The sequence below is a fragment of the Pygoscelis adeliae genome, unplaced genomic scaffold, assembly GCF_000699105.1.
Source record: "Pygoscelis adeliae isolate BGI_AS28 unplaced genomic scaffold, ASM69910v1 Scaffold130, whole genome shotgun sequence".
NCBI lineage: Eukaryota > Metazoa > Chordata > Aves > Sphenisciformes > Spheniscidae > Pygoscelis > Pygoscelis adeliae.
This window is the reverse complement of record NW_008824031.1, coordinates 753,203-777,477: the sequence shown is the minus strand read 5'-3', so window position 1 is coordinate 777,477 and position 24,275 is coordinate 753,203. Positions and strand designations below refer to the sequence as shown.

The following is a 24,275-nucleotide window of genomic DNA, read 5'->3' as shown; positions in this document are numbered from 1 at the left end:
TGGAAGCATTGGCAAGTGTTTCTGGCCCTTTGGGATCATAGTTTGTGTGTGACTAATGCTTCGTGGATTTGGATTTTGGGCTAATATTTTCCTGTTTTCTTGGTTTTTAATCTTTCCCATGCAAACACCATTTCAGGTTTTTGGTGTTCTTGAGTCGCCTGAATTTTCCAGAATCTCTTCAGCCTTTAGACCAATAATTAAAGGTGAAAAAGATGACTCCGGTTCTCATCAGCATCTAATCAGTGAAAATGGCACTAACCAGAAGTCACCCTTGCTCCAGGCATTTGCCTCAAAAGCTGTGAGTGGGTCTCAGGCTGATGTGCAGGTACGGGCACTCCAGGTGGATTTGCTGGGATGGTGGAGGTGTAGATGGGTTTTCTGTCTGGATGGAAATGTGATGTGTAGATTGATTTCCATTTTGAGGAGACTGAGTGATGTGTGTATGAGAGGAGAGATTTTGTGGCTAGGATTTGGTTTACAAACCCTCTTTCTGACACTGCCTTCCCCACCTTGTTGTAGATGTCTGCAGCATCTCAAGGGAGTCAGAAGTGGGTATCTAGGTGGGCGAGCCTTGCGGACAGTTACTCTGACTCTGGATCTGTCTCTGGGCAGGGTGATGGAGGTGCAGGTAAGTTTCATCCCGACATTACATTTTGAAAGTGGCTGAATCTAAGCCAGGATGATATGAAAAGCAGGAATTAAGGGCTTCTGTGCATCTGGCTGTGGCTTATTTTCTGGTTTAGCTAATGTATTTGGGGATGGGAAAGACAGAGTGAATTGTTCCCAGTGGAGTAAAGATGGAGAGAGCCTCTGGTTTGCATTTCAGAGTCATCCAAGAAGTGCTTAAACGTTATGTTTGACATGACTAAAGGGCACCTGGGAAGGAGAAAGATCATAAGGGCCTTGGGTGTTAACTAGTCCTGAGTAGTGATTCTTTAGACTGCCTTATGATGCCAGATGAAAGTCCTTTGCAAGCTGCCTTGGACTTAATTGCTGACTTGTGCTTTTTTTGTGTGCTTCTCCTGTGTCTGGCTGTGCTGTGAATTTTAGGCTGTGCTGGGGTTTGCTGTTGGGTGGCAGGTTTGAAGCGTGGAGATCAGTGTAGGAAACTGGGTATGGAGGGGAGAAGGGGAGCAGCAGGAGATCAGGCTCCCATCGTAACTGGGAAGACAGCTTACACACCCCGTGATCCTGTTGGTATGTGAGAAAGGGAGAAGAACGCTCTGTTGGCTTTTGTAAATGTTTTCAACTATTTAGTTGGAAGTATTTGTCATTATCTTCATGCCATCAACAGCTATAGGTAGATTCAGTAAAGATTAGAAGGAAGCTTTGTTTCAGAGGTCATTGCCACTGTTTTCACACTGTGTGAGAACCTGACTCCCAGAGTGTTTGAAATATTACCATAGTCAAATAACCAGTTATCCAGGTATTTAAAGGCTGTATCAGATATGAAGTCCTCGCCAGCAGCATGGGAGAAATAAAAGTGCCCTTTCTGTGAAGTGTGTCCATACTGATAAGCCCACCCACGCTGGGGCAGTGAGCTCTAATTCAGAGCCTCTTCATTGTTATAGGGTCTTTCTCTGAGACTTTGCTGTGGGATATGATCATACAAGAACTTGTACTGTGAAAAACACCATCTATTTAGTCAAATGGGCTATGTTGTATAGAATGGCACTTAAACCACTGCATCACTGCAGTGATTTGTCTGATTGCTTTTCATCTCCTTCCTGTGGCCTGATTTATGGTAGATTGATGCCAGCAATGTCGTTACCCTCTAAAGTGCGTGCTTGTACTGAGAGGTATATTATGGGAGAATGAATCCGACATCCTACCTTGAGAGAGGGAAGGTGTTGAGCACTCTGATCCAGCAAAGGAGTTAAGTACAATTTTACCTTAAGTGTCTGTATTGATAAACCTGAGGGACTGAGCACCAGCCAGGCCCTATTGGAGTTCATATTACATAAAAGTGTAGTTCTGAGCATGTGTCTTGTGGTGCTTTTGTGGACTTGCACTTTGCAGGATCAAGCTCTCCCTAAATAAATAAGTCATATAGTTGTGCAACAGTTGATTCTTGTCCACTTAACTCTCTTCAGAAAGCGGTGTAGCCCCAAAACCTGGGGAACCAGAAAATGCTGTGCCCTTGAGAACAAGACGCCTTCTTCCTCAACTCCCACCAAGCGATAAATCAGATGGCTCCACGCCCACGGTCCTGGTCTGCCAGGAGTCCTATTCTGAGGTTACCAAGAGAACCATCGTGAAGGACCACTGTGTGGAAGCCTATGGTGATCCCAGCAGCCGCCTCTTCATCCAAGAAGACTTGGATCCAGATAGCCTCAGTGATGCCAGCAGATCTGATGATGGCTTCAGCATGGAAAAAGGCAAGAAATACAAAGAGAACAACAAAATGCTAGAGCAGATGGGGGAAGAAACAAAATCAGAGAGCCGGCAGCCAGGAGTCTCCCGGGTGTCAAACGTGAGAGCTGTAAGTGAGCCAGTTTCTACTTCATTCTACATTGGTGATGACAGCAACGACGTGGGGATTCCCTCGAAGCTCTCTCTGAGTGTGTCCCATGCTCGAGCAGACAAAGACAGCAAGGATCAGGAGTTTTCCTTCAAGTCTGCTGGCACACCAGTTCCTGGAAAGCCACCGGTCAAAGATGTTAGCGCTTACGTTAATGCAGCAGGAAAAGTGGTTATTTCCCTTCACCAGAGTCTTCCTCAAGATGAGGAAAACGTGGCAGGAAAGGAAACATCATCTTTTGTTAGACAGGAAAGTTTTACCAAAGATAAATCAAGCACTGGTGTTCCTCAAAATAAACTCCCGCATATTTCAAGTCACCCTCTGCTTAAAGATTTAGAGGCTGTTCGGTCAACCCGTATGGACTTTGGTCAGGAGACTCATCTTCTCCTTAAGGATACTGAAACTGCCTTGGCAGCACTGGAAGCCAAATTACTTGGTCAAAGCCAACAGTTGGAGCCCTCAGAAACTGCTGGTCAGCTGGAGGACTCCTTGTCAGGGGACTCGGACGTGGACACCGCCAGCACGGTCAGCTTAGTGAGCGGCAAGAACGTCCCAGTGAGCACCCCAAAACGCAAAGTGGTTGCGAGCTTGCAGAAGGAGAAATCTTCCTCCACGCCGTCCATCCAGGACCAGTGTGGACAGCCCAGCGCTCGGGACAGGCTGACAGAGAAGCGGAAAACGCAAGCACCGGAGGCATCAAACCGCGCAGAGGCCACCAAACGCTTCCAGATGAAGCGGAGCGCTGGGGCTCGAGGGTCGCTTGACTTCACGGATGACGAGAAAAGCTCGAGCCTGCCCTACTTGCCCGTCTCTGATGCGGTCGTGTCTGACCATGAGCACTCAGTAACCCGGCCAGTTCCCAGAAGAAAACCTTTTACTCAGGCCACCAAGGAGGACCACAGCAAAATGACCTCGAATGTGCAGAAAATCCAGCAAGTTCTTACCCGCTCCAACAGTTTATCCACCCCGCGGCCCACGAGGGCCTCAAAGCTACGTCGTGCCCGGCTGGGAGATGCTTCAGACAACGAATGTGTCGATACTGAGAAAACGGCCTCCAACCCTGAAGCCACCGCTCCGGGCCCCAAGCAGTCCATGGAGACGAAGAAGCTTTCCCGGCTGGACATCCTTGCCATGCCTAGGAAACGGGCAGGTTCATTTACAGTGCCCAGTGACTCTGAGACGGCGCAGTCAAGGTCGGGGTTTTCGGGGCGGAGTGTGGAGTCCTATCGGAAGACGGGTGTTTCGGAGGTTAGAGCTGCAGCAAAGAAAATGGCAGCCGCTGCTTCCACGAAGCAGCCTTTCAGCCGGACCCGTTCAGGCAGTGTCAAGTATTCTTCCTCGTCCAGTAAGTGCTTGTGCTTTATGTTTCTCCTCTATTGCCCTCTTTCTGATTTATAGGCTGCACATGGTTGCCAAGGATTGGTATCTAAGTAATAGGAGTGCTGCATCGGTGAGTACAAAAGTCTGCATTAACAAGCTGTTCGGAGGTTGAGATTTCCTGTGGGTTTGGAGACGACAGAGCATCTCATACCCAGTGAGGTATTATTGTGGTGTTGTCTGTGAGGATATTGCAAATAGCTATTTTTCTTTTTCTTTTTTTTCAGTGACTATGTTTTTTGAACAACTAGTTGCCATTTGACAGGAGCATATTAGCCGTTTTTCTGTTAAAAAGGTAGAATTTAATGCCTTTCCAGTGCTACAAGGAATTCTGTTCTGTTTTTCTTTGACTTCTGAGATTCAAAGTTTGCTCCCAGAGAGCTTATAAAGGTGTTGATGACAGCTGATGTCCAAGGTGGCAGGTTTTGAAGGCATCTGAAACAGGAGAACAAGAAATAAACGTCCCTGTGTTGTGAAGGCTATTCCCTTGTTCTTCCTGTAAATGCAAATGTGGAGCTGGACACTACACGTTGATTGCCCCAAGAGATTCCCACTACCGTATGTTTTCATTCACTTTTGCCATAGGTAAGGCAGTTGCACAGTCGTGTTTCCCACGAGGTGGAGGTTTGGGGGCTATCTTGCCCTTTAGCTGTGCACTCAACAGACCCTTGCAATATCATTTGTCATATTGAAATCAGCCTTTAATTAAGATGTGGGGACAATGCAGATGACAACTCTAAGATAGTAATTGGTAATCAGAGATTGTCCCCGACACCTTTGGTCTAAGTCCTGGTCTATGCCCGTAGTCCTTGACCTACCGTGTATGTGGCAAAGCAGATATGTTTGCTTAGGTTTTTAGGAATGACGGGGGACCAAAGGGACAGGAAGAACCCCTTTGGCTGGGCTTCTTGGGCCTGTTGAGAGGGATGCTATTTTCAGCATTTATCTGTGTTTTTGTAAGGGGTCTTAGAGTTCTGGATGTGTCCTTCTCCTATATTTTCATACAGTTGAAATAATTATCCTTCTTGCAGTATTCATTTTTATTGCATGCTAAAAATGTTATTTGCTGCTTGTTTTGATTTGGATTGTTTTAGTGCATCCAGCTTCCCTTTTATTTTAATGATTTTTTTCTTACACATTTGTATATGCATGTAAATCAGAATGTGAATAAGCTAAAAGAGTATGTACAGTCTCTTCTCTTGCCTTTTTGAGATGATGCTATTATTGACTTCTTTAAATTTGTTACTGTTTAACAAGCAAAATAATGTGGTCACAGTTTTCCGAACAGGAGGCACTCTTTGCACTCCCTCTGCCTTTGGACCACAGACTTCAAATCGTTTGGAGAAAAATGATGTGTTGGCCAGTTCTTGGTTTAAATGAATTGGTTTTTGATTTCCAGAGCTCTGTAGCAGCATGCTAACACCTTTCCTTGTGCATAGTTGAAGCAGATGATGCTAATCCTTTCTCTGAATTAGTTGCTCTTAAAATACTAACCTCCTAATTCCTTGATAATAGGATTGTGGACCTTGCACAAGCTCTAAGTCTACTAATGTACTTCATGCTTCATTGTGCTGTACCAAGTGTGTGATGCGTGTTCCTATACTAATGCTATTATAGATACAGTGAATCAACACCTAGCACCCCATTCCTGGAGCAAAACTGAAATGTTGATAAACCGAACTATTGCACTGTGCTATCAAGACATTTTTTAGCATGATACAATAACCCTTGAAAGCATTGAGTGTCAAGCCTTGGGAGTAAGGAGGCAGATGTGGCTGATTTATTCAAGGATTTCTTAAAGCGTTTAGCTAACCATGATAGTTTCCAACTGTCCCAGTGGGAGAAAGTTAATCTCGCTAACGGAGGAACAGAAGGAACTATCTGGCCATGAGACAAGAAATGACAGTAGATTGTCGGGCCATCTGAAGTAACTTTATGTGAAATGCATAGATAACATCAGAATTGGTAACTTGGATTACTCTGAAAGCTAAGGGCCTGTCTCCCCTGCTCCTCTGTGTACGCGATTTGTTTACTCAGTGTAATTTGAATGGTACTGAGGGAGTTGATTCTGATTTCGCTTGGCGTACAGGGATGGAAAATCAGGCTCTTCATTTTAAAATTGCTCTTCAATGACAGGGTGACCTCTTGATTCTAAACCTGTGTTAAAAATAAATGAATGAATAAATGAATATCTCTACTGATGGAATATGAGCAACTTTATTTTCTTCTGTAAGCCAAGACATACATATAGCTACAGCTGAGATAGCGATGTCTAGGAGTATTTTTTTCACTATACAGTAACTATCTATAGTTTCTACCTGCATCGTATTTGCCACATTCATTATTTTTGTTTGTATGATCTATGATGCTGGCTTAATTCACTTGCAGTGGTTCAGCGTTACGATAATCTTGGTAACACAGTGAAGCTTTTAGGTGTTGTAATTTTAAATAACTCGGCTGGTTCTGTGTTTGGTGGGTCTTCGTTCTCCAGGGGAGCATGGAAGGGAACGAAGTGGTATCCGTAGAGAGTGTAGTGAGGCAGTGAACACCGGGAGCTCAGTTTTCAAATAAGGACATCTCAATGCTTCCCATGCAAGGAGGACCTGGGTGTCTACAGATCTGCAGAACCGGTTGGGATAAGTGGGTAGCTTCCACTTGGCTCCAGGGATTGAAGCTGGTCCTGACTGCGTGAATGCTCTTTCTCATAGAGTGTCATTAATGGTGAATTGTGAGGCAGGAGGTGAACGTGGGGGTGTGGACTTTTGCAAATAACACCAAGCACTATAGTCTGTTCTTCATTCAAAACCCCCTCCTTTTGCTTGTACTCACGGCTAATTGGAAAGGTGTCTGCAGGCTTGAAAATTGGGCTGCTCTTAGAAAAGGACTTTTGTGGGACTATGAGGAGTCTGAAACGTGTGCTACTTATACACAGAGCTTCTGTGCATGGAAAGCCAAGTCCGTGGTAATAATTTACTATATTGGAGTTTTTAACACAGTCGTCTTGCTTTTCCATTGGAATTTCCCACTCCAAATTTGTATAGTGAATGGGAGCTATAGAAGTGCTCAACTTTGAAATAAGCTCTGAGAATGTGCTGTTTAACTTAAAATCTGCACAGAAACTCTTCTTTCCTTGTGCTCTTGGGCTAGTTTTGTGTTACCTTTTTGCCCTTTTGTAGTTATTCTTTACTACTTTCCTCAGTCTGAAACCAATTCATTTTTTATAAGCATCAAGGCGGAGACCACAGGGTTCAGATTACACTTCTACTTCGGAGGAAGAATATGGCTCAAATCACAGCTCCCCTAAACACAAACGCTCCCATACTTCAACAGCCACACAAACACCGAGGATACGTGGCTCTGGGCTGAGCAAGCAGAAGCACAATGGCAGAGAAACGGATGACGATGAAGATTTTGACGATCACCCTGACCCCTACAACTTCATGGCGCAAACAGCAGAGATAGCAGAAATAGCCAGGTGAGGTGGGGCTTTGTGTATTGACCCACATGTTGAAAAAGGATTGACTTTTCCTTGGTGTTCAAATCAAACTCAGGTGTGGAGGTAGAAAGAGAGGCACTCTCTCCTGTTGTTTGTGTGCCCTCCCTTTCCTTCATATCTGAACATAGGCTTGTTCAGACTTAGAAGGTTTTCATGAAGCTTTACAGCCTGTGCTAGGCTGTGCTGGTTGTACCTTCTCTGTAGAAAATGCCAAGGTGCAGGGCATTGTATCTTGGTTTGTTTCTCGTTCAGGCTGTGGACGGGTCTCCTCTCATAGCTCTAAGTCTGTCAAAAGGTGTAACTGTCTATACCTGCTTATCTCTGCTTTCTGCTGGAAGTCACTGTGTGTGCAAGGACTGGTTGGTGTGAACTGTCCTAATTCTCTGCAGAGGAAGTTGAATGGATTAGCAAGACTGAACAGGTAAACTGTTGAAGCTGCTTTGCCTGAAGCCGGTGAGGGAGCAGTAAGCAGTCCCTGTGGGGCAGAAACCTCTTTGCTTGGCACAACTGAATCCAAACAAGAAAATCTGTCTGGACCCTGTGTATAAACGAGTCGTTGCTTAGCTTGATGTCCCTGGATACGGAACTTATTGTATACTGGTGGTCTGATGGTTGCCTGGAGGACCTCAGCACTAAAGCAAATAGATTCTTTTTTTAAACAGTGGCATTTGAGGTTTGACATCTCTAATATGCAACTGTGTTATGCCAACTTTCCAGAAATACTGGTCTTCTATTGTACTGGCCATACTTGAAATACTTTCAACTGAGGAAGCCGTCTTCCGTCTGCTTTTGGTCAGCATTTCCAGGGCTTTTCTTGTGTGAACATTGCTGTCAGGCTGCTAGAAAGTGTGTCAGCCGTCAAACTAGGCTGCATTACCTGTACCGCATGAAGTGTGCGTGTGGGAGACGCTGGCTTCCAGCGTTCCTAGCGCGGGAGAGCGCTTCGGGTTGCAGCAGCTATAAATAAATGGTTGCTTCAGACTTGTCTGGCGCTGCGCGTTGCAGGGCTCGGTCACAGAGTCTGCTTCGTAATTGCAGTTCTGATTTCCGTTGCTGCTCCCAAATTAACTGGGAGGAGTTTAGAGGAGTCAGAGAGAGTTAAAAGGGAAAATGCCACTTGTTTACAGTAAGTGAATCACATAATGAATGCGTTTGGTGACAGCTCTATCCAAACCAGCATGGATAGGGGGCACCTTAGGCAGGCAGATCAAATGGCTTTTTATTAGTTCAGTTATGAATTTTCTTTCTGAGGGAATGTTTTGATGAACTGACAGTTTTATTACATTGCTTGTTTTTTTGAATTAAAGAAGAAAGTGTCTTTCAGATGAAGCTAGCTAGCTGGAAGATTTTTTTTTTCTTAGAAGCTTTTCTTTAGAATTACCACAACAGCTACTTTGGTCTGAAGGGATTTTTTTTTTAAGCTCTGCTAGCAACAATCCAGACACTTAGAAACTGTTTCTGAGATCTAGAGCAAGTAGAGCAGAGTACTGCAATCTCTGAGTGTTAACTGGACACCTGTCAAGGGGCTTGAAGTTTCAAGACTTGGTTTCTGAAAACCAGATCCCTCTAAGGTATGCTGTACTTACCCCGGTAATCCCTCAGCTCTTCTGGAGAATGCGGAGGCATATTTTGATTTACAGTCTATAAACCACGAGGAAGAAGGAGAGAGAGTTTGAGTTTTTATTACTTAAGTAACAAAGAAAAAAGCTTTTTTCCTTGTATGGGCTTTTAAAGGGAAAACAAAGAAGTTGCAAGAAGAAAAATTGACTTGTGTTCTATTGAAAAAAAAAAAAAAGAAAGTAGAGTGGATGGTTGGGGGAGCAATAACATAAAGCTTCTTTATGGATTGTCTCCAATACTTTTCTGGTAGTGTGTAGTCACTAGAATTTGCTTTTTATCAAATCTCTACTTTGAAGCTGGGTTCAGGAGGGGAGTGGATTTATTTTGTGTGCAGCTAGAGTGTTCTTCGGCACCCTGCCAAGGCACCCCAAAAAAACCTGCTTTCCCTAGCCTCTGCATAGGTTATATTTCCCACAAACTTTTTGTGGCTGCTCTTTTTATATTTTATGAATATGAGGCTTGTTGTATCCTGTGTCCTAATGGCTCTGTTGCATGCCCTGTGCTTTAGGCTCAGCCAAACCTTGGTGAAGGATGTGGCCATCCTTGCTCGAGAGATTCATGATGTTGCTGGAGATGGGGACTCACAGAGTTCATCGGGGACTGGACCAAGCACCTCCCTCAGCTCTGTGCCCAACACTCCTGCTTCTACCATATCAGCGAGAGAAGAGGTAAGATCCCGAATGACAGAAATCTCTGCTTCTGAATGCTAGTAAGTACACAGGGCACGGTTGTGGTGGGAGACCAGAGCAACATCCCCAGTTGCTGCAGCACTGAAAAACCCTCATTCCCTGTCCTCCTAAAAAACACCACGAGAAAGATTGACTGCAGTCTGTTTAGGGTGCTCTTTATTTTGCCCTCCTCTGTGGCACAGCCAGCCTTGCAAGAGGTGGGAGTCATATTATTTCCTAAGGATCTCAGGCCTCTAGTCAGACTTTGGTCCCTGAAGTTTGCATCTGAGGAGCAGGATGGAATGGGTGTGCTGCGCTGCTGTGCCAGGGAGCCAGAGCCTCCCTCCTTGTTTCAGACAAGGCACTGACCACGTGCTCTGGCTGCACGCTCTGTGTCAGCTGTGTGTTTTGTACCTCTGCTGTGTCCTTTCTGCCAGGGCTGTTGAAATGCTGTGCAGGTGTTACTTGAATCCCTTCCTTCCCGTGTATTGGTGGGCGAGGGCAGGGACTCTGCTCTCCAGCCAGTGAGGTGGGCAAGGAGGAAGGCAGTTAGCTTGGGAAGTGCTGTCCTCCAGCACTTCAGAGAAGCTGTGGCTTCCTCTTGAACTGTGTAACACGGTTTGTCCCCACTGGAGTGGGGAGGAGGGAGGCGATTTCTTAATTTGTCTCACCAGTGCCACAGCACAGGGACTCCGCTCAGCTCAAACTTGGCTGCAGGGTCATCAGGAGGCTCCAGCTGCTAAAGCAAAATTGCCTTTGCTGCTGTTTAAATCCAAATTCCCTCCTGTCTACCACCAGCGTGGGCTTAAAAAAATACATAGCTCTCTTTATCTGCAGTTGAGATGGGCCTCTTGGCCCTCTGTTGACTGTTGTGAGAGTTGCAGACCTGTCCTAAGCAGGGTTCAAAGCTGAGGACCAAACCTGTTACCCTGCCAAGAGAGTAGTTGGAGGCCCCTGTGACGCTGCTGCATTCATCACTGAAGCTGCAAAGCAGAAGTTTAGGGAGATACCCAGATCAGGCGAGTGTGGCTGTGCTTGTGTTAAACCGAGGTCAACTGCAGCCTGCTCAGGGAGGGGCTTTTTCCTGAGGCCGTTTGGAGCCACAGTGCACAAATGTTTCGCAATAACTTCAGGCTCTGCAATAAAGTGTTTTATTGCTTTGTTTCCATGAAAGTGCCACACCTGCAAAACTGCCTTTTGTATTATTCTTTTTGAGCAGTTAAGGTAACAAATCTACCTTACTTCTGACTTGCAAATGAAACATTTGCTGTGGGTTGGTAATGACCAGTACTCGGCACCCGCTTCCTTCCAGAAAATCAGTGTACCTACTTTTTTGTCGAGTGCCACTGAAGGGTACGACCATAAGTCAGCTCCTGTAGAGGGATGTCCTCTGCTGCTAGAGGAAGAACACCTGCAAAACACAGTGTTTCTACTCTGTGCAAAATGATGGGCTCCAAAGCACACGGTTGTGATGCTGAATGGCAGGATCACAAAGCCAGGACTGGTCGGACCCAGGCGAATTGATATCCTGTGTCCTACGTGGCTTTGCAGCGACGTGGCTTTGCAGCGCTGCTGTGCGCTGTGTGGGACGTGCCAGTCAGCCCCCTCGCAATAGCCAGGAGAGCAAATGTAGGGCTGTGTCGCACCGTAGGTAATGCTGCCGGCAGTACCCACTGCAGAGCAGTCTTTGAGATCTCACAGTGGTGTAAATGAAAAAGCACCGGTAGGAGCCTATGAGGACAGATCAGGAGCCGTAACCTTTGGTGTGTTCAGCCAGTGGTGGCTGAAACCACCATAAAGGCTTTTAACTAGACTCACTCCAAATAGGGTTGGATAGCACCGTGATTTCAGCAGGGCCAGCGGCTGGGAGGCCATTTGAGTTACACCCAAAATGCCACCATGCATCAGTGGAGCTGCCCTATGTTAGCGATAGCCAGGAACAGGTTAAATCAGCAGGACTTTCTATGGGCGATACTGAGATGTGGAGCTGAATCCTGAATAGCTTGGGATCCTGAACAGTTCATCTTGGGGGTCATGTTATGAATGGGAGCAATATAAACTGATGCGGGTTTAATACACGTCTTGTCTTTGGAACTGGACTAGAATCAGCAGACACACTTCCCTCAGTCTAGGTGCTGCTGAATCTGTGCTAAAATAATTATTTTGGCTTAATGCAGGGAAGTTGCTAGGAAATATCTGAAGATCAGTGTGTGTGATGCTAAGCACTGTGAATTTTGTGAGTGTTTATTAAACAACTTTATATTAAATATTCTAGGAAAAGACATAGTGATGAAAAATAGCTACTATAGTTATAATAGTAATGTACTGAAACATCTGATAAAAGGAAGTATGTGAATAAGAAATGTTTTCTGTGTGTGACTGTCTCTTATACTGCTCTGGCTCTTGCAGTGTTGTATGCCATTCTGCTAGCTCTTGATTTTCTGCTACTAAATATTTATACCTATTCTAATAAAGTGGGTAGAAATGCAAGAAAAAATAAGTACTGATGCTGGAATCACTTTTGAGGGTTTAATGCTGAATAATACCTTCTTCTGGTAAGAAGCTTCACTTCGGACCAGTGTGTGGCACAGCATTTCTCAGCCTCAAATGATTTGCTTTTTAAATTATTTTTGTTACAGAGCTTGGTTAAAAATTAAAATCATGAGTGTTCTCTTAAAAGTTAAGATGGAGCCTTAGATTTAAACCTTATTCTTCATATTCTGTCCTTTCAGGTCCAGTGTTGGTTTGGATATTTGCCAGGGAGGTTTTCAGTTTCCCCAGTGCATGTTTGGGGTGGTTTTGTTCGTTTTTGTAGCCTCAGCTGTATAGTTTATAATAACCTAGATTCTTGGCATACTGAGCTGAGTACTGCTACAAATTAAGCGAAAAAAACCCAAACAAAACAAGAGTTCAGCAAGGGTGAAACCTTCATGATTCCTGCTTACCAAAGCCACAGGTTGTTTGGGTGTGTAGGTTTTACAGGACCCAGCTTTCTGCAGAGCTGAGCCGTCAAACTGAAAGCTCAGCTGCTGCAAGTGTAGTCAAGTGGGTCATCCCAAATCACTGGCCACTTCTGCAAATTTTAGCCCTTCGTGAAATTCTTTTGGTTGGTCTTTTTTTTAAAGTTGATAATAAAATAGCAAAAACTTAAGAGCCCAATTATGTTTGTTAAGCTGTTTAACGTACTCAGTATGAGTGTTGGTATGACGAGAGCAAATGCTTATGGGTGTGACAGAACAGAAAGCATGAGAACAGACCAGATCACATGGGAAAATCTCCTGGTGATGGGGGAGCAGGTGCTGTCCTTACCGTGTTTTCAACTGGTTGTGCTGAGAACTGCTGGACTGTAGGAATATCTCCTTCCCTTCTGGTGCCGTTTCACCGCTGCAAGCAGCCTGACTTACTGTTTCTGCACTTCACGAAAGGATGCTTAGAAAAGGGAAGCTTATTAGCCAAACATTTGGGCTGTTGTGCCCCTGTACCATAATATCTCATACCTTCTGCCTGTGTATAACCTAAGTGCTATTGCATAGAGTGTGGGGAGCCTGGACCTTGGATGGCACATGGTTTCCTCGCAAGAGCTGTGTGCTTTGCCAATCAAAGAGCCTCCTGGGCCGTATGTTTAGCCCGTTCTCTGTACTTGGAGGGCTGCTGGATTTCACTCAGCACAGTCCATTTCGAAGTAACTGGGGAGCTGCCCAAGATCGCCTCTGCAGAACTGGTTGGTGACCAGGACCTCCATGGGCTTCAGTGCATGCGGGGGGTGGGCATCGAGTGCTGGTCCTCAGGAATGCGCTTTTGGGAATGTCAAGCCCAAAATAACCCCAAACCATGTGTTCTCTCTGATACTTGCTGTCACAGTCATTCACTAGCATTGATCTCTTTGTTTCTGTTTTAACACAGATTGCTCGTAGATCTTTTCGGCTGGCATATCCATCTCAGGTGCACTTTCCATCCCATTATTTTTGTACCTCTGTCTTGACACTGTTATTTTCCTCCCCTTCTTCTAGAGTTTTTGTCTGTCAGTCAACCAAACAGGAGTAGGTGTCTTGCCTTTTCTGTTCTTCCTGTTAATTATTTGCGTTATCAGTGGTTTTGTATTGCTTTTTCATCTCTTCCATGTGTTACTAAATGGTTTCTGATTAATTTTAGTGTGGCTTTAATGTTGCATTGATATATTAAAACATAAGATATGGGAAAATAGGGCCTTTTTGAGTTTTAGCCTAAATTCAAAAAAGGCAAAGATGTACTTTTCAACTATGTGCTCAAGTCTCAAAATTATAAAGTGGAATAGCCCCACTGAGTTTCCTAGGATGACTCTAGTGGGTAGATGCTTGCAGGATTGGGGTCTAGTAATTTGCTTAGGAACCCATACCTGTCTGAACAAGACTTAAATGAATCAGTGTTCCTCTGGGGCTTGCCTGAAAATCTGCAATACCTGCAGTGAATGTCTGTGTGCCTCCTTCCCTGCTAATTTTTAATGACTCATTACTCATTATTTCCAAGTTGGTGCAGCACATTCCAGAAGCAAGTCTGAACTACCAGAAAGTGCCTCCGGGATCAGTGGAACTGAAGGATTTTGACCAAAATATGAACGATAATAGAGAAGAGGATCCCTCAAGAAAAACAAGGACAAGAAACCGTGAGGAGGCAGGCCACCTTTTTCTTTACTTTATGTATGACGTTGCTTTAAGCTGCAGTATGTATACCTGCTCTTTCTAAGCTGCCAAAGGAGGCTACTCAAAAAAAATGCGCTTCTCAAGAACCCTGACTTGTAGGTATAGAAACAGCGAACAGTGTTTAAAAAAGAAAAAAAGAGGAACAGAATCACCCTTCTTGCCAATACTGACTGGAAGTTTCCTCTCTTGTGTAAAACTCCATTAAAACCTGAGGCTTGGTCACTTGTTGTTTGGGAGGAGGCATTCAGCGTCAGAGCCTACTTAGGCTATTTCATTGCTCGTTTAAAGAAAAACACAAAAACCTCAACTTTGAAATCTGCAGCATCGATAGTTTAATGGCAAGAAATCATGACATGAAAACAGTTGTTCCTAATCAATAAAGGTACCTTATTTTTCTGCAATGGGCATGCTGGTCAGAGCTGCCCCTAGAGCAGCAGTGGCAGGATCTGGACCTTATGAGGAGTTTCTGCAGCTGGGCTCGAGTGCAGTGGCACAGCTGGCTTGCTGTGCTGTGCTGTGCAGACAGCAAGCCACTTGTTCTGCATTGTTCCTCCAATGTGTGCAATTCAATGCAATTCTTCTGGGGTGAGAGAGCAGGGTAACCTGGAAATCACTGGGGTGATGCTAAAGGGTGAGGAAGCCTGTCCTGAAACTTGAGGCTGGGGATGGTGTTGGAGTGAGGGCTGTAATGGGGTGATGGTGACAGAGAGCGGAGGAGCAGGCTGCTGTGGCAACACTCGGCTGTTGCTTCTGCTTGCTTTCTGTCTGCTGGCTCTGGTTGAGAAGGAAGAGCTGGGGCAGAGGCTCCGAGGAGGCAGTGCAGGCAGGAGGGGAGAGCTGGTCTCCAGCACAGTCACTCTGCTGCTCTGGAGGGGGAGTGTGACTCAAAGAGGCTGATGGAGGGGAACTTGGGCTGAGCCGCTGGTACCGATCCTGTCCTGTGACTGACCTGAAGGAATCCTTCACTCCTCTGTAGAGACGTGCCAAGGCTGAAAAAAAGATGCAGGTTCAGAGTGCCCAGCTGATGTGGGCTTTCCTGGCAGAAGCCTGGTGGCTCTTTTGAACCACAGGACTTGAATATTTGGGGTTTGGAGGTTTTTTGGTTGTTGTTTTTAATAAAGCAGAATGTAACATGGTGGGATTACATGGCTGTGAAGGTGGTTTGAACTCATACAAATCACATTAGATGGTTTCAGTGAAACTGCTTGTGGGACTTCTTGAATTGTGATTTGGCTTTTGGGGGTTTTTTTGGGGGGGGGAGGTGCCTGCAAGGCTTGGAAAGCCTTAAGCTTTTTCTTTCAGAAATGCTTAAATAATTATCTTACTGCAGACAACTCTGTCTCTTTGTACACTCCTCAAGAAAAAAAATCCGAACAAGTTAGTATTAATCTTTTTGCCAAAGTGCTGCAACAAAGCTGCATGTCGTCTTAATCTCCCTTGAACTTCAAATATCATCCCGATAGATGAAGATGTTTCAGTGGAGATTGTTTACTGTAAAAATTTCCAGTTTTGTAATATGCCACTTCTGCTAAAAGTTCTCTGATCTGCCCTTATATTTTAGGTAATCTTTGACAATCTGATGTTGAACCCCGTGTCCCAGTTATCACATACAATCCGTGAAAATACAGAAAACCTAGCTGAAAAAATGAAGTAAGTAACTTTTTAGCCTTGGCCTGAAATGTTGACTTGCTGCTGAGTTTGTTGGCTTGCTACTTGTGGAAGATGATGCATTGTTGTCTTGGAAAGTCTTGTTATCAAGATGCAGGGAATCTAGATGTAGGAAACTGTGTGTAGTGAATGAGAGGTAACATGATTATTTGGCATCTCTTTTCCTCATATGTTTGGCCTTTGGAATTTTAATGCTGGATTTATAATGCCTGTTGATGCCTTAACTTTGACATGTTGCCTGTGCAAAGAGTTAGCAGAAAATGTATTCCTGTTGGTGGATTGTCTCCCCTTTCCTTCCCTGTCCCAAGGCTCTTAGAAAGCCTGCAGGTCACCAAGGCTTGTGAAAACTCTTCAAAGCCTGTTGTTGCTCTAGAAGACATCAGTTAGGGAAGGACTTTGGATTGTTCCTAAATCAACTGAAAGGCGCTTTGTCCAGTCTCTAATCCACTAATCTCCTTTGCTGCCACCTCTTGTGATGATTAAGTCTTTTAAACAAGCAGCTTTTGGATGGCAATTTTAAGACCTGCTCCACTTTTTGCATTGCAGGATTCTGTTTCAAAACTCGGAAAGGACCTGGGAGGAGATGGAGGCCAAAATTAATTCAGAAAACGAAGTGCCAATTCTGAAGACGTCAAACAAGGTAAGACCTTGCAAACAAGTGAAATACTGAAGGCTTGCGTCCATGAAAGCTTTGTAAGAAACCAAAATAACAAGCTCTGGCCCTTCTCAAATTCACTTCTGAAATTTCTAGTCCATTTGCATGTGTTGAACTGCTATTTTTTGTTGCTGTTTGAAGTGTGACAAAGTGAGTTCCTCCAGTTGTTGTGTTTCACCAAACTTTTCCCCTCTCCCTTTGTGATTCATCTTCAAAGACCCAGTCCCTTAACAGATGTTCAAGTTCAGGGTCATTAGGCCTCATTTAAACATCTACTAAAGCATCACCACCATGTGGTTGCCACAGCTTCAGTTGTAGACAGGTGTTTCTCATGAATGTTTGTTTTCTTCACCTGTAACAGTTAGATAACAGGGCAATAAAAAAGCTTCAGCCCTAGGGTGGTGTTTGTGCTCTCATGACCTCTTATGATTGTTTATGGGGACTGCCAGTAGGGATTTAAGTACAATAATGGACCCAGCAAATATGGTTAATGCTAAGCATACATATAACTGTGCAGGACTTGTGTAGCTTGGTGCTACAGCAGTATATATGTGGCCAATTGCTTTGTCTGGTCTAGGAGCTGAGTTTGCAAATATCTTCGTGCATTTGGTATTAAGGAGGGTGTGGAGGAGCCTTTCTACAGTTAATCTGGCTAGCATTTCAAATCTAAAAATCTAAAATCCACTGTGGCTATGAACTGGGTGGTGTAGTAGCACTTGGTGAAACGATGCATCTGATCCCTGTGCACTGACCAGATGCGCCTAGATACAGATCATAGAATCATAGAACAGTTTGGGTTGGAAGGGACCTTTAAAGGTCATCTGCCGTGGGCAGGGACATCTTCAACTAGATCAGGTTGCTCAGAGCCCCAGCCAACCTGACCTGGAATGTTTCCAGGGATGGGGCATCCACCACCTCTCTGGGCAACCTGGGCCAGTGCTTCACCACCCTCAGCGTAAAAAATGTCTTCCTTATACCTAGTCTAAATCTCCCCCCCTTTAGTTTAAAGCCATTCCCCCTTGTCCTGTCGCAACAGGCCCTGCTAAAAAGTCTTTCTTATAAGCCCCATTGAAGTATTGAAAGGCTGCAATCAGGTCTCCCTGAAGCCTTCTCTTCTCCAGGCTGAACAACCCCAACTCTCTCAGCCTTTCCTCATAGGAGAGGTGTTCCATCCCTCTGATCATCTTCATGGATACTAGCTTTGTCTTTTCTGTTAAATAAGCAAGGTTGGAACTGACTTTGAATCTTTTTGATTGGATAAGGCAGAAGGAGTAAGACTAGATTCCTGTGTCAGTTGAGTACTTTGTTGCTTAATTTTTCATTCTGATGCTTTTGTTTCTAGGAAATCAGTTCTATCCTGAAGGAGCTCAGGAGAGTTCAAAAACAGCTTGAAGGTTGGTCACGTAAAATGTTCTTTTTGTCTCTCAAATGCCAGTATGTTGCACAAAATAAAATAATGTGGCTTGATTTGCCAGTGAAAGCTGGGAAAGGATGCAGAAGTTCAGTTTGTTAGCATAGTGCTCTCTGACAAGTGCATATGGAGTGAACAGTAGATTTATCTTGTGCTGCCAATTTTTAAGAAAATTGTTGACTTCTGCAATGTGGAAGCTGTTGCTGTGGAAATGCTTTGTTTGTTGTAATTAGCATATTCCCGTAAGATGAACTGGCAAAGGTCTGTTCTGCTGAAATAATATTTAGCAGGTCTTTCAGCCGATAAGCTGTGCTATGCTTTTTGGACTTGAATTTTGCACCTAGAGCTCTGTGCAATAGAAAAGGCAAGACAAGCTCTTGCCTCATCTAGAAGCTTAATAAAGACATATAAAAACAGACAGGCGTCATTTTGGGCTCCTGCTAAAAGCTTCCCATTTGGTTGATGTAGTTTGTCTTTTCCAATTTAACCAGGAAGTTGAATGTCCTCGTAGCTTTGGTTTGGGAGAGGTTTTGCTTGTTAAAGCTGCTTAGGCCTGAAGGTATTAATGAAGAAAATATCGTGACTAAAATGAACACGAGTACTGCCTACGGTTCTCCTGCCTTCAAAATGAAGGCAGCAACCTTCTGTTTAGAAACTTTGCTGAGTGCTGCTAATATGTCTGTGTATGTCTCTTTTTTTGTTCCCCACCCCAGTCATAAATGCTATCATTGACCCTACTGGAAACTTGGATGTAGTAGCCAGTAACAAAGCATCTTCCGCTGCAAAACAATCTACAGCCACTAAAGTCAGGACTGCTAACACTTCTGGATCCACACTGGAGACTTTGTCCCCAGCACAGATGAGAAACTACACAAAGAAATCGAACTGTGGGTCTTCTAGCTTACAAGATTCGAATTTCATTCCAGATGGGGAGAAATATGTGATCTGATACAATATTTTGTATTGCTATCATACTGTAATTTACTGTCGCATTAGTATTGTGTACGAGTGGTTTGTGGACAGTTTGTGTGGAGCAGTTGTTTAGATTGCTAACACGTTGCACAAAAAACCCCCAATCTATGCTGTGAGGGTGAATGGAAAGTCTGTGTATGCCTTTAAACAAGACTAGCACTGTGGAGCAGCACATATTCAGCATAGAGGCAAACTGATTTTTGAAAATGACTCACTTATTCTTCCAGTGTGCCATGAGAAAATAGGCTTTGCATACGCTCCGTTCAATACTGCCGAAGCTAAAGTGTTCTTGCATTGGCCTGTTTATAATTATTCAGTTGTAATGAGGCGCAATTTAAAAAACACCTTTTTTGGTACTATATTTGTTTTGGGTTTGTTTGGGTTTTTTTTTAATTGTACAAGTGAAGCATTACAACTCTGTTGGAATTAACGTGCAAATCCAACAGAACGATTGTGCAATATCGTGGGTTTCCATGAGAAACTCTCAGTACAGTTGTGTAAGAAGTCCTTTTCAGCAGTCATAAAAAGGTCGCCACACTGAAGTTGTGCATCGTCTTATTTTCAGTCCAAAAACCAAAATAAGACAGAATAGACCCTTTGTTGTTCTCTTGGGAAAGTGTAAAAGTTAATAATGGTATGAATGTAAAGACTACTAATACAGTTACTATTTTTGATGATGTTTCAGGCCCAAAGTTTGGGGAGTAGGTACAAAAAGTCAGATTTTACAGTTTAGCTTGCCAAATTTTCATGATTTTGGTACAAATGCTGTCTTTAAGTTGCTTTTTTTTTTTTTAAATATGCAATCTTTTTACAATGAGCTACAAATGCTTTTGGCTGGGCCAAAGACTAAGATGTTTGTGGTTAGCTAATTGCTAAGAAAAACATCTGTTCCAATGGCTCATGTAATAAACTTAATTGCACAGTTGCTGTGAACTAGTGTTCACTTGACAGGACTGAAAAAATAATGGCTTAAATGTAGCTCCACCTTTATGGCTAGTTCTGTTACAAATTTTTTTTCAATGCAAACGTGCTTGAAGACCACCATTCTGTGGTATTCTTCAGAAACTATTCAACAGTGTCAAGCACCTGGTACATTTGGGATCTTTGTCTGGATTTTATTTTTGGTCTGTTGTAATCCTAGAAACACTAAGGATTATGTGCAGTTGCACTGAGCAATTCTTTGCTTAAAAAAAGTTGTTCTTTGTATTCTGTCTTTCAGTTAAACTGCAAAACACTAAGCAATTTTTTGTTGCTTTAAGAACAGAAGTTTTGGTTTTGAGGGGACCTCTTCCAGACGTGTTCGCTCCCAGTTTTTTCTGTCTTGTATCGATTCCTTTTCCATTCTTCCTGGTCAATAAACAGTAAGCAGGTAAAGAAATTCTTTTCTAGCTGGAGGATACGTTTACTGGGAAAGGTGAGCAGATGAGTTCCACTTTGCCCTCATACAGCATGTAATGTAACCAGTGAAAATGGTTTCCCAAGCTTGACTGCTTCTTGTGTGCTGACTTTATATTTTGGGGTGGGTAGTGGATTCCTTAGTTAGCTTCCGTAGTTACCTGAGCTTTTCTGCTCAAATGTTGTAACAGTGGGAACCTGTTAAAGTAATTTACATAAATAGGGATGCTCACAAAGTGTTTAATCTTACTAGCAAAGACCGTGATTGCTTTCCTGGTGAAGCCAGTAGGAGCTTTCTATCAATTTAGGCAGAAACAGGATCGGTCCCAAAATGGCCCAACAGGCCATTAGTTTCTTTTGAGCGTGCAAGATGCTGGCTGGTAAACAATAGGTGCAAATATCCTTCCAAGATTTCCAGTAGGTTATAAGACTCATCTGCTTGTGTGGAGATGCTCTTCCATGAAGAAATCTGCTGGAGTTCATGTAGATGAATGCAGAATAGAAAAAGAATTTGCCCTTGATGTTCTTCTGCCTGTAATATATGCACTATCTGAATGTGTTCATTCAGTCGTTTATTCTGATCTGTCTTTTCTTGAAATACCTGACTGCGTCCTTGATTAATATCGTAAGTGGTGGTATCGTTCCTGACATATGAGACACAATTTTTCAAGCCCTTCTTGGTTAGGGTTTGAACCGACTGGGTGCTACCCCAACTCACTAGGAGTTGAAGGACCTTCACAGATAAGGTGTTGCTGTTAGTTTCAGTTTTGCTGTAGAGACATGTGAATTACTCAGACATCTGACTTTTATTATTATTTGTTACCCACGTTTCCACATCTTCATGGCTGTGCTCTAGTGGATTTTGTTTCTCTACAACATGTCCTTGATGGGACTTCTGTTTACTTTCACTTGAAAATTGCTTGAGTCGTCTTTCATTCATGAACACATCAGGGATGGATTTTCTTCCTTGGTTGCCCTGTTCTGAACTTGAGAGAGAGCCCACAGACACCTTACATCGATTAAATCAACCCGCAAAATATGGTACCTCTTCAAGTGACTAATAAGGATGCAACAATCGGTGTCTGTTTATAATTTGAGAATGTGTGTGTGAAGGGGGGGAGGATGCACAGCTTGATTTGTTTTATTTGTGACTCAGCCAAGCTATAAAATGCTTCTGTGTCCTGACACAACGTTCGTCCTTGGATCTTTGCATTTAAAACAGTTTTGCAAGTCAGTGATGAAATGCAACATATTTTTTCTTGTATTCACTGCTCCTGAAGTACACCCCACTTGCACCTGTCTGCTCCAGAGAAGCCAAAGAGCTGGCCACCTGACTGTAGCTCCTTCAGTCATTGTTCATTCTTACAAGCAGTACTGTATGCAACCATGAAAACATGCCTCTGTGCGACTCCAGTGTGACCGTGACAGACGTGTGGTGGTGTATCTGGGTGGCCCAGGATCAGTGCATAAGATACCTGTTGGCTTCCGTGAGCTACGGATGGGCCTTGCATTGAGCTTGGTAGGGGTGACGCTGACCTGTGGGTCACTCGCATACCACATTGCTTTCATGTGTTTTGTGTCTGACTAAAGAAATGTCATGAAGGGTGGGATTTTCAAAGTCTTAGGGAAGCAAGTGCTCAGGCCCTTTCGGGTTTCCATACGCTTTGGGTGCCTGACGCCACGAGCACCTTTCAAAATCCCACCCCTCAGCTCTTCCACTATACTTGAAAACCATGTTCTCAGTTCGACGCTTTCAAATGTAAAAACCTGTTACTCTCTTCTGATGGCGTGAATGTAAATTCCTGCGAGAATGTGTACGAGCTTTGTGAGCGAGGGCCTAAATGTATCTACAGTGATGTCATGTCGTGGTCGTGCTCCAGGAGAAAAGAACGTCTGCATCATCTTCAAGTATGTTAGTAAAGGTACAACTAGTGGAATGTTTACATACAGCCTACTGAAAAAAAGAGGAGACAAAAAGAAAAAAAAGACAAAAAAGTGTAAAGTATTTAAGTGCAAGATTCTACTAGTTTTTTCTTGTTTTGCAGATCACACTCGCTATTTTTGAAGTTCAGTAAATGTGTATAACTTTTGCAAAGACCAGACAAAACTACCTGTTCACTTTTGATGTGCCCCGTGCTGAATTGTGCCTATTTCACACTCTGCTGTTGTTATGCTGCTGATTCTGCTGTTCTGAACTGTTCACTGGATCATTCCATTTGCATGCAACACAAATGCAAGCTGAGCTGTCTGAGAGTAAAGCTGAAACACGTTTGTATAACTTGAATCAATTAATGACTTTCTCTTTTCCACACCCTCTTGAAATGCTGTGTATAATTTTGATTTGTTTCTCCTGCCCTGATTTTTTTCTGCTTTTGGTTTTTTTTGAATGGTAATTTATTTTTGTTTGGATTATAGGCAGTATCTGTAAATTTTGTTTCAAGGTGATATTGTGGACGTCTTTAAAAAAATTGTTATTTTATATAATTTTATCATAAAGTTGCTCTAATAAATCATTCTTTTATCATGTGATAATGATTCTGTATTTCGTGTATTAATTTGGGGGGGAAGTATGTGTTTGGTGGACTAAATTTTTCAACTGCCTGTTTACATTGGTGTTAAGTACAGTGTAATGAAAGAATTGTCGGCAACTGAAGACTCACGGTGCAGCCTGGTGACAGCTATGGCTGGGGCAGATCCCTCTCCAATGGTACAGGAGTCCCCTTTTCCCCTGCCCCCGTAGTTACAGGATTGAAGTCTGCAAGTCCCCATCACCCGAGGGTGGTCCTTACTTCTGAGTATGGCATGGTGATACTTGATTTAACTTTTAGTACTGTTTTATTTCATTGCCATGATTAACAATGGTAGTTAAATCCAGCCTGCATATGATCATTCCACAGCAGGTATGTGATTATAGAAAAACATTATTACTATCACTCTTTTGCTCTCACCTTATATATATATATCTTTATATATATATATCTTTATATATATATATATTGGAGTTTATGTGTCTGTCAAATTCTTCTGATTTTTCCCTTCATTCCATCACTGTCCTCCTTCCCTCCTGCAGTTCTGTCAGACCTTTGCCTCCTTCCGGGCACTTTTCAAATAACATTAATTCCTCCTTCCCCTCTGCCCAACCTTCAGGTGCCTGCAGCCTCCCCCACCCTGCTTGGTGCCACGTGGAACTCTGGCTCCACTTCCTCTGCATTAGCACAGCTTCTGTAGGAAGTAGAACACGTGTAGCTGATAAAAACATCGCATTATTTGCCAGCAATAACTAAAATGCAGACAAAGGGGAAAAAGAAATAATAATATTCGTACCTAACCGGGATCAGTGGGAGACTTCCCATCCCCTGGTGACCTTTGCATTAGATACTTGAACGTGAGACCTTTTACGCTTAAAGTTTTAGGGAGGGATTTTGTGTTTAAAGCAAGAAAAAAAATTAAAAAAAAAAAAGTGCCTTCTGCCTCTCTTAAAAACCTTTCTCTAAACTTAGTTTGTGTACGCTGTGCCTGCAGAGAAGGCATTCTGTGTTCTCTAGAATACAGGGCTGGGTTACTAACTATATTACCTCTCCATGGGCTTCCCCAGCAGTACTGAGTGGTATTTGTGTTGGGATGCTATGGAAAGTGCCCTTTTGAAACCAATAGTGCATCCACTTCATTAATTTTTAACAGTCTGACTGAGTAAACGTAAGAGGTAGTGGAACTGTGGCCAAAACTATTTGCAACGTAATGAAAGCTGCTATCTGGCAGAATTAAAAATAAAGGCTAGATGGCAAAAGTAATGATCTCCTCTGTGCATCTTCC

The 24,275-nt window shown here is 43.5% G+C and overlaps 1 protein-coding gene across 1 annotated transcript in view; it reads left to right on the top strand.

Moving 5' to 3' along the window:
• Positions 1-22,991, top strand: part of CEP170B (centrosomal protein 170B) — a 59,207-nt gene extending 36,216 nt beyond the window's left edge. Inside the window, exons 9-18 of the mRNA XM_009327581.1 lie at positions 137-325; positions 520-608; positions 2,098-3,866; positions 7,124-7,373; positions 9,523-9,682; positions 14,189-14,332; positions 15,923-16,011; positions 16,576-16,669; positions 18,027-18,078; positions 18,809-22,991. Of these exons, the coding sequence (XP_009325856.1) occupies positions 137-325; positions 520-608; positions 2,098-3,866; positions 7,124-7,373; positions 9,523-9,682; positions 14,189-14,332; positions 15,923-16,011; positions 16,576-16,669; positions 18,027-18,078; positions 18,809-19,044 (3,072 nt within the window). The 3' untranslated portion in view covers positions 19,045-22,991. The remainder of the gene's footprint in view (positions 1-136; positions 326-519; positions 609-2,097; positions 3,867-7,123; positions 7,374-9,522; positions 9,683-14,188; positions 14,333-15,922; positions 16,012-16,575; positions 16,670-18,026; positions 18,079-18,808) is intronic.
• Positions 22,992-24,275: the final 1,284 nt, after the last annotated feature.